Source organism: Magallana gigas, chromosome 4 (assembly GCF_963853765.1).
Source record: "Magallana gigas chromosome 4, xbMagGiga1.1, whole genome shotgun sequence".
NCBI lineage: Eukaryota > Metazoa > Mollusca > Bivalvia > Ostreida > Ostreidae > Magallana > Magallana gigas.
Genome location: NC_088856.1, coordinates 18,486,864 through 18,497,256, shown reverse-complemented (window position 1 = coordinate 18,497,256; position 10,393 = coordinate 18,486,864). Strand labels below are relative to the sequence as shown.

Genomic DNA, 10,393 nt, shown 5'->3' with positions numbered 1-10,393 from the left:
TTTCATCCATCAACTTTCTACCTTTTTCGTTGGAGAGCTCTACTTTCACTTTGTCGACGAATGGCGCCAAAACTTTAAGAGGTGATGAGTGACGAATTCCTTTTTTATTCCGGGCTGTTGGATAGTTGTCACATTGAGTTGGTAATTAATTTGTATGTATTTGGTAAAAAATTATGACTGATTACATAGGAATTCATTTTTCTTTTCTTAAAACGCCCATTTTTTACATGTATAATATTGTTAATTACGAAGCAGCTGCATTGGTTGATTTCAGTTTTTAAATCTTCTCAATACGAGTTAAAGAGTACAAGTAGTTATAAATCCAGATGACATCAAACACAAATCCTTTTTTCCTTGTTGTCAATCTTAAACACTGAACATTTTTTTCTGTCTGGCACATATTGTGATATATTAATAAGGGTTAGTTAAGGTTAATATTTTCATTTAAAACACCATAAGCATGATAAGTGTCAATTTTTTAAGCAAAATAACAGATACACATACACTTGTGTTCATATTTCAGGTCTTTGTTCAAACAAAAAGATATTAAGTTACAATTTTGACCAAGATGGCAGAAGGAGGAGACGTACAAGCCCAGAATGCCAGCCAGTGTGAAAACTGTGATTGCCAGCCTGCAACACATTACTGCAAAACATGTCCAGGTCGACTTTGTGAGCCATGCAAAGTTCAGCACCTGCAGCGTAAAATATCAAACAGTCATCATATTGTATTACTCAGGGGCAACATCCAAGAGGATGTAATCAAGGATTATGGGTTTTGCCGCTTCCACCCAGAATCTAAGTACGAGGTCTGTTGCAAGTTATGTGAAGTTCCAGTCTGTGCCCGTTGCCTCACGAAAAATCACAATGGCCATGTTCTTGCAGAAATCCCAAAAGTTTATGAAGAGTCAAAGAAAAGCATGAGGGTTGACCTGCAGGATTTGGATGACATTATTTTACCAGAGCATGATGCTCTGTTGGATGATGCAACACAGCTTTTGACAACACTAAAACAGAAAATCGAGGATCTGGAAAATGAGATGAAATCTCATGCTAACACAATGACGGATATGATTCAGAAAATTATGCAGGCAGGGGTCAAACAGATGGCCAAACTAAGCACTGGTCCATATGAGGGTCTTCAGATGCAGATTATATCCTTGGAAGAAAGAATACTCCAACTGGCCAATCTTAAATCTGACATGACAAAGTTGCTGGACTCTGATAACATGGTGGAGTTGCTGTGGTTCAGACAGGAGAACTCCATCTTCAGTGAGATGTACAGCATTCCTGACTCCTGTACCTGCAGCAAGCCAACATTTACCCCAGGGAAGGTTGATATGAACCAGCTGCTGCAACAGTTTGGAGCTTTCACCTACCCAGTCCTACAATATCATAGGGGACGGAGGGTACCAAGCAAGCATAGAGCAATTAAAGCTAGCGGCCAGCAGAAAAAGGTCATGAAGTCTCCCAAAAAGACGAGCACCCTAAAGATTGACAAGAAACGGAAGGATCCTATCTCAACATTTTGTATGGACCATGATTCACTCTGGGCACTACATGTTGGGAAGAAGTTGATTCAATATGACTTGGATACTGGACAAGAGTTGGATTGTATAGATTTTAAAAGAGATTTTGCCCAAGGAGCTGGATTAGCCATTTTACGCACAGGAAATGTTTTGTACACAGATTGCGAAAGTAAATTGATATACGAAATTTCCCCAAACTTGGACGAGTTGAAAGTTCAGAAAATGTGCACTACTGAAAACCATCCCACTGGTTTGTATCTCTGCAGAAACGACGACATCCTCGTGTGCCAAGTTTCCCAAGTAAAGTCCACAGAGGATAAAACTCAAGAGAAAGGCTTCATTGCAAAGTACTCCAAAACTTGGAACCTGCTGTTGAAAATCTCCCATCAAGACCACAAAGAACTATTCTCGCGGCCGTACTTTGTGGCCGAGAACGTCAACATGGACATTTGTGTGTCGGATGTCGGCAAACAGCAGGTGATTGTCGTGAATCGGGATGGGAAGAAGAGGTTCTCTTTGGGAGGAACGACGCAGAAGTTTAACCCCCAGCAGTTAGATACTGACAGTTTAGGTAACATTGTGGTAGCCGACCACACCAATGCCTGCATTTACTTGTTCAACAAGGATGGCATGTATCTGTCCACCATTGTATCCAAACTCACTGAAGTTTTCGGACTGAGCGTAGACAGGAAAGATAATCTGTATGAACTGGGATTTGTGTCTCGGAAGATGAAAATTTACAAGTACCTGGAGGAACATGGCTTATAAGTACCAGTAAAGGGGTGTACATGAAAGATATCCACCATCTGTAGATCAAGATATCTGAGCAGCTGTTAAATCTAGTCAATTATTGAGTTGTTCCTCACTATTTGTTAGGAACTTCACTTGATTACTGTATTTTGAATAAGAGCTTTAGCAATTTATTTCCTTTTCTTTATTTTTGTTGTTGTTGGCATTTGGTTGTTTGATGACATTTTACTGTTTCCCCAGTACATAGCTAATGCTTTTCAGAATTAAATTTTGGTATCGGGGGTATATATTTTCAATCTTTATAAGCTTTGTTTGAATGAATACAAATGTATATGCATGCATGATTATTGTGACTTTAAAATTGCCATTTGCAGAATAGTGATCATGTAGTATGTGCTATTTTCCCCAATAATCCATTTCTTTCTTCAACCTTTTATTTTATTTTGAACTCGTGTACCTGGTAATAGTAATACAATACACATGTATGTATTTGTTGTTTAAGTTTTTGTTGCGGCACCATTTTAAAAAATCTTTTTATGGCTTGCTAGTTAAGCTTCTCTGGCACATGGACCAGTCCCTTTTGTTTCCAAATAAAACTTCTACAATTACAAAAAATGTTTTTTGTCTTATCTACCTTATGAAATTCAACCAACCAATCCTTAATAATAGGAAAATGGCATAATAATTAAAACTACTAAGCATTATTTCTGGTATCAATTCAGTTATTGAAAGAGGATTTTTTTTTCTGTGACAATAGCTTAAAATACAAAAATGTAATCTTTTGTGGATATCTAATGAATTGGCAGGAAAAGACTATGTAGACAATCAAATTAATAGGCATAATTACGTGTGACATACAGGGACCCAGTATGTTGACTGACAGTCCCACACCAAACTATAAATTTTTTTTTAACTGTATACAGGGTTTATTTGCTCTGTGTAAATTTCTCCCGCATACATTATATGTACACTTAAAGTTTCCCCTCGTCTTAAATTCGCTCAGACAAAATTGTTTACAGATTTAACATGAGACATTGGAATTCACCCAGTCCTAAATTTGCCAACTGACAAGGGCTAAAGGGGCCACAATAAAATGGAGGCGAATATTTCCCCGACTATTTCCAATTATTAGTTGCATCAAGAGAAATTTTGATTACCCATCATTAATGTGTTCTGCATATATATGTATATTACATGTACAAGGTTGCTGTATACAGGGTTATTTTCATCTGTGTGAATTTCACTACAGCAAAACTCGAATATAACGAACGGGGATATAGCGAATTTACGGCTATAACGAATTATTATTCATGTCCCGGCAAATTTCTTATATAAACCTATAGAAAATTGATGTATATAACGAACATGGCTATAACAAATTTACGGCTCTACCGAAGTAATTTTAAGACCCCCGCTGGCAAAATTTTAACGTATTTTATCATTTTTATAACAAATTTTCCATTTCAAATTTCATTGAAGAAACATGCAATTTTAAGAAGCATATATAAAATACTTAAATTCAAATAGTATACAGAATTTATTTTAAAATTGAAATGAAATGGTTATATTGACATTTTTTTTTGTAAATGACGGCAATACTAATTTGATAACTTACGATAGTCTAGAAATCTGTGAGCCGGAAAAACCCTTAATCATTTTATAATATATTCGCTATAATATTTTTTACGAATTAGTTATAAACGTATAGCGAATTACGGCTATAACGAAGTTTTTTCTATGGTCCCTTGAAATTCGTTATAATTGAGTTTTGCTGTTCTACACTTTAAGCTTCACCCAATTTGGAATTCACTTAGACACAGTTGTGTTTAAAGGAAAATGATCTGAGACATTGGAATTCACCCAGTCTTAAATTTGCCCTCTGACAATGAAAGCGAAAGGGCGATATAAAACGGGGACGAATATTTCCCTGTATATAGTATTTCATATAGATTTTTGCTATACTAGTAATTATCTTGTGCACCTAAATTTCCTGTCTTCCGAATTCATCTCAAGAAAGTGTATTTTTTGTCTCTTTATTTAAAAAAAAATGCCAAGGTTTAATACAATGATTGACTCAGAGGAAAACATTTACAAGGCAACAATTTCCAGTGAACACATAAGAATCTCTAAATTGCACCAAAAAAATATTTTTTTAAAAATTGACAATGTATGTACATATTTTGAAAACAAAAATTATTTACTTTAACAGCCTGAGACACAAGTAAACATCTAAAAATGAACAACCTGTCAATGTCACTTAATTTTCATAATTACAACTTACTAAATGGATCAATTCATTACATTATAGAAACAATTTTCTTAACAACATTTGTACAAAAGAGACATGGAAATATCAATTCTTATAAAAAAAAAACCCTTCTCTAGTCAAAGACAAACCGTTCATCATCCTCACAATTGTTTAAATTTTTAACATATATTAAAATTGGAAAAAAATGTGAATAAAATCCAAATTCAGAGTAATTTCAATGGCCAACTCTTAAGAACAGCTGCACATAATGAAATTTTATGTCTCATAGAAATACCATAAACATTATAAAAAGTTTTGTTTCACCAATCATTTCACCAGCACCAGACAAAGAGAATGTTGCGAGTTACTGTGGAGGATCTTTAGGTTCGTATGTTCTGTGTCCTGTCATTTCTTCCCAGACTTTTTAATACCTCCTGATGCTGTTTAAAACAATTTTTCATGTTAATATATGTGCTTATATGACTTGAATACTTTTTTAACGAGACAGTGAATGAATGCCCAAAATTTCAAAGCTTCACTGGTCCAAGGTCAACAAGAGGCCCAGGGGCCACATCGCTCACCTGAGCAACAATTGCCTTAATTCTGATCAAATTAGCATTACAGTATCAAAATATCTTGACAACTACATGTAAGTACAGTAGATCTTGCTAAAAAAAAAATTGAAAATCTGCCAATTTTTATCCACCTCTCTTTTTTGGTAAATACCAAGCCCCTTTTGTTGTTGTACCTGTAAGAAGATTTTTCTCTACTCCTATATACCCCCCCCCCCCATTTCATGGCCCCACTTTTCTCTAGGGAATCATGGTTTCATCAAACTTAAATCTGCATAACCTGTGCTTTAACACTAAGTACTGAGTTTTGGACCGAAAACATTTCCAGAATATTTTTAAAGATTTTCTCTATATATGCCTATGTAAAAATTCATCCCCCATTGAGGCCTCACCCTACCCCTGGACTATTATTTAAACAAACTTGAATCTATACGATCTGGGGATGCTTCCACTCAAATTTGAGCTTTCCTAGCCTAATAGTTTTGAGAAGAAGATTTTTAAAGATTTTCTCTATATATAAAAATTTATCCCCCATTGTGGCCCCGCCCTACCCCCAGGGACCATGATTTGAACAAACTTGAATCTACATTATCTGAGGATGGTTACATGCCAATTTGAGCTTTCTTGGCCAAATAGTTTTTAAAAGAATTATTTTTAAAGATTTTCTCTATATATTCCTATGTAAAATTTGATCCCCCAATTGTGGCCCTACCCTACCCCTGGGGACCATGATTTGAACAAACTTGAATCTACACTATCTGAGAATGCTTCCACTCAAATTTGAGCTTTCCTGGCCTAATAGTTTTTGAAAAGAAGATTTTTAAAGATTTTCTCTAAATATTCCTATGTAAAACTTGATCCCTCTCTTGTGGCCCCTCCCTACCCCCGGGGACCATGATTTGAACAAACTTGAATCTACACTACCTGAGGATGCCTCCACACAAGTTTAAGCTTTTCAGGCCAAATAATTTTTGGAAAGAAGATTTTTGAAAAATACCAAGAAATTTTCAAAAATTCTCAATTATCTCCCCTTTAAAGAGGGCATGGCCTTTCATTTGATCAAACTTGAATCCTCTTCACCTAGTTGTGCTTTGTTCCAAATTTGGTTGAAATCTGCCCAGTGGTTCTTGAGAAGAAGATGAAAATGTGAAAAGTTTACGACAACGACAGACAACGGACAAATTGTGATCAGAAAAGCTCACTTGAGCTTTTGGCTCAGGTGAGCTAAAAACACTTGAAGTGACAAAAACTTGCCATAAAAGTTCTTTCGGACATGACCTAACATTAGGTTACTACCATTCAAATTGGAACAAGCTACATTATCTCCAATTATTCCTCCTTATATACATACTTAGAGGGCCTTTTCCTGATGCCTTGGCCTGCATTTCTTTCATTGCTTTTTGCTCCTCCCTCTGTTTTTGTTTGAATGCCATTTCGTCCTATAAAAGAAATTCAAACTGAAAGCTTCCCCTTGACTCATTCAATGAGTATTATTCTATAAATATTAGACTAAAGACGTTTTAAAGCGCAATAAAGGTCCAGAACAATAAGAATTTATTAAGATCAGTGGAATCATCAGAGAAATCTTAAGATTGTATAGATCTAGGTGTAACTACATGTGTAATTAATAACTCTCATGAATCCCGCTTGCTGTAAAAGTTTTCACAAATTTTGCTGATACCTTGATAGAGATATATAATATATTATATATACATTGAAATTTACGAACATTCAATACATGTAGTTATTTTTGTTATTAAAATAATTATGTAATACATTACATCATCTAGATCTTTTGATTGTTTCTTTGGGTTTTTCAGAGGTTTCTTTTTTCCACCTAAAATGTAACATTGTTGATTGTTATACTTTCATGTTAAATACTGAAATCTGATTGGTTAAGACGCAGTTAATAATATTTACTATTACCCTCAGCGTTAGCAACGCACTTGGCAACGGGTAACATTAGAAAATGTTACATGCGCGAAAATTATGCGCGTACGGTTCGCTGTAGAATTCACGTTATTCCTATATAAAAGCAGTAAAATTTTCTTAAAAATTTTAAAAAAGACATTCAGTATAACAAAATAAATAGTGCCTGTTTGGGAGGATAACAGTTGAAATTGACACCCCTCGAAAACCATTGTCAACCTCCGCTTCGCGTCGGTTGACAATGGTTTTCTCGGGGTGTCAATTTCAACTGTTACCCTCCCAAACAGGCACTATTTATATATTAGTACAGTATATAAACACAAATTTATTAAATTAAAACCGTCAAATTATTATTATTTAACTTTGTCTTCTGTTCAAATTCCATCATATTTTTGAATTTTTTTTTTTTTTACTTTACATGCTTATCAGCCAAGATTAGTTGGAATGATGAAAAAGTATTAAAGTAAACAAAAAGGTCAAATAATCCCTATTTGAAATGTAGAGCTACTGTCTTTTCACAAGAAATAGTTGACAACATAAATTTCTTGTTGAAATTTACGATGAAATAGTCTTGTATAATAATAGATCATTACTCTTGGTTCTTTAACTCTGTATAAAATGATTTTTCACGTTCAATTTTCCCAACTATAACACAGGTCTATTGCGCCTAAACCCAGTGGTAAAAATCCCGATTTAACCGGTCCATGTTTTAGTGTTTTAGTACAGATGTAAATCATTAAACTAGAATATATTCTCTTTACAAAGAATAAAAAAACACATTTATGAAATGATTGGTATGAAATGTAAATGTGATCGGGAAGAGTAAAATACCTTCTCTGCCAGACATTTTCAAAGAATCAATCTGTTGAGAAACAACACCACTCCAAATGCGTTGATTTAAACTAAATGATGAAAAACACCAAGGCTTTCCGATAACCTGAATTTTTTTCCAACCTCGAACCCGATGGATAAAAATTGCATTTAGTTCGTGAATTCAACAAAATTTATGTTCAATATCGCAATAAATGTACTATAATATAAACTTTTTACTAAATGCATGAATGGAAAGCCACTTGGATATTATCATTTACAATTTGGATGATGATATTGTTTGGATAATCTGAGTTACTAATGAGATGATATGCCCTTAAAAAAACGGAGACTGATCTCTTTCCTCCGTAGATGGAGATTACCTAGAAGAAGCAATTTTTCAATATTAGAAACCTTTTATCATGGAATATCCGCGTAAAAATATTCTAACTCATTGAGAATGTGCCCGTTGTAATGTATATGTACACAGCTCTGAAAGAGGCCTGTTAATTGTTACGTATATTTCAGTATACACTATACATTTAATGTATCTGAAATATGAATATCAAAACCCAATATTGGCAATATGGATCAACTAGCGTCATGTATATTTATGTTATATACATTGTATATTAATAATATGTACATCTTAAGAGAAGGAGAAAAGAGAGATATCAGTGGCGTAGCTGCCGTTAGGCACTTAAGGCACGTGCCTACACATGATTTTAAGACCCAAAATTAAAAATGTTAAAATGTCACATTTAATTAAAAAACAAATTTTAAAAAAAGCACACGGCAAATATCTTTCTTTTCCCTATTTCAAAACTCTGATTGTTTGAGGCACAAATATGTGACATCGATGATGCTAATTATTGCGCAGTCAATCAGTGAAAAACATGTCGGGCAATAAACCAAAAGTAAGACCACTGGATGAAATGTAAAATCATATTCATAGATCGAGGCATATTGCGATCTCAACTATCATTGATAAATTTGCGGCTAATAAAAATAGACGCCTTTAATTGACTTCGTGTAACATAATGTACGACTTTAAAAAAAACAAAGCAATATATCTGTTTTCTTATATTATCAAAATTTAAAATAACCATTACAACTGTTTTTGAATCATGACATTCAATTACAAAGTCTTAATGTTTTCCCTTTAATAGTAAACTAAACTATAGAGACAGATAATAGCTTTAGTGTAGAAGATGGGTGGATAAGGCGTGTAAAATATCTATGCACGGACGGAAAAGTACCGAAAAATTTAAATATCAATAAATCTGATATTTAAAAAAATATATTTAAAACAATAAATATTTAACATATCATCGGTTTTTAACCTTTAAATTTGTTCAATACTTGGAATATGTTGACTCAAACAGACGTATACGTACATGTATATCAAAACTTCCAATAGTGTCATTTTTTTTTACAACTTCAAGGTCTTTTCTATTATATAGTGGGTCTCTGCTCCATATTTTGCTCATAGACTAAATAAGGTTTTCTGGAAAACAAACCAATTTCAATCAACAAAAACGTGAAGAGATGACCCACTATACAATAAAAATACCATTTTGTATCTCAACAATTGAACGTTTTGAAAAAAAATAATTCAAGTCCGTAAATTCGTGGCCAAAGTTCAAGGCACGCGTAATATTTATATTTAAACAATTTACTTTGTTGTGTATGAAATGGCTCAGAAGTTAGAGCACCAGACATTAGCTAACCTTCTATAAGTAGGGTTTTTATGTTGTGGGTTCGATTCTACCAAAATTTAAGGTAATATATTTTCTCTATCGTTTGTTAAACATAATAAAAACTGAATTTATTTAGAAACTGTGCTTTTGCAAACTTGTATTATAATAAGTTTGAATTGATTTAATTGATAAAATAAATTCAAAATTGTATTTTACGATGAAACCGAATGGGCATTTGCCCTATCTTATTTCCCCATCTTCTTCCCGCCATTCACTTTGATAACAAGACTGCTGGTGAAAACAATGTTGGATTGTATTAACAAATATTTTGCCTTTTTACTACGAAAAAAAATATTTTAAAAAAACTCAAAATTTTATGTACGAAAAGTGCCTAAAATTAGTTCCTGTGTGTTCTATAAAATATGAAATCCGTTTTCAGTCGGGGGGCTTCGCCCCCCTGAACCCCCTACCAGGGCGCTGCCCTGGACCCACAGACCCCTCGCCGTATTTGGTGCCTATACTTCATTCTAGCTCTAGCTACGCCACTGGATATGGAATGGAGAAAGAGAGATAGAATGCTTTTATATCCATGGTTTATGATGATCATTTTGAATTTCAAAATTAATCATAATATGCGATATTTTCTTTAATTTGAATAATGAAATTGACTATAAATATGAAAATAGGACGAGAAAGAATATGACAGAATGAATAGTGGAAATGTAAATGTCTGTTTTCGAGGGACAATTTCAAATTTTAAAGTTGAGCAAATTAATTTATATATAGTTTATACTCAACGAAAATGGGAAAAGTTTCTCTGGGTTTAATTGGACTTTCACCTCTTCAAAAAGATCGA

The 10,393-nt window shown here is 33.8% G+C and overlaps 1 protein-coding gene and 1 long non-coding RNA gene across 4 annotated transcripts; one reads left to right on the top strand and one right to left on the bottom strand.

Annotated features, from left to right (window-relative positions):
- On the top strand, window positions 1–2,893 carry LOC105346700 (E3 ubiquitin-protein ligase TRIM71). 3 transcript variants are annotated; one of them, XM_011455405.4, is made up of 2 exons: window positions 1–141; window positions 524–2,893. In XM_011455405.4, the coding sequence occupies exon 2, from the start codon at window positions 569–571 to the stop codon at window positions 2,294–2,296; it is 1,728 nt and encodes a 575-aa protein (XP_011453707.3). In that variant the 5' UTR covers window positions 1–141; window positions 524–568; the 3' UTR covers window positions 2,297–2,893. The 3 variants fall into 3 exon arrangements, with proteins under 3 accessions (XP_011453707.3, XP_065937606.1, XP_011453708.3); XM_066081534.1 differs by having other exon boundaries at window positions 58–137; XM_011455406.4 differs by having other exon boundaries at window positions 58–152.
- A 1,404-nt stretch (window positions 2,894–4,297) lies between these two features.
- Window positions 4,298–7,975, bottom strand: LOC105346699 (uncharacterized). Its single transcript, XR_010712919.1, has 4 exons — window positions 7,859–7,975; window positions 6,880–6,935; window positions 6,450–6,537; window positions 4,298–4,966 (listed from the first exon to the last, which is right to left on the bottom strand). It is a non-coding gene; the product is annotated as an uncharacterized lncRNA (long non-coding RNA).
- Between the last annotated feature and the right edge of the window lie 2,418 nt (window positions 7,976–10,393).

Bases quoted from the DNA above. Each gene is read 5' to 3' on its own strand.
- LOC105346700 (XM_011455405.4), top strand. From the start codon at position 569: ATGGCAGAAGGAGGAGACGTACAAGCCCAGAATGCCAGCCAGTGTGAA.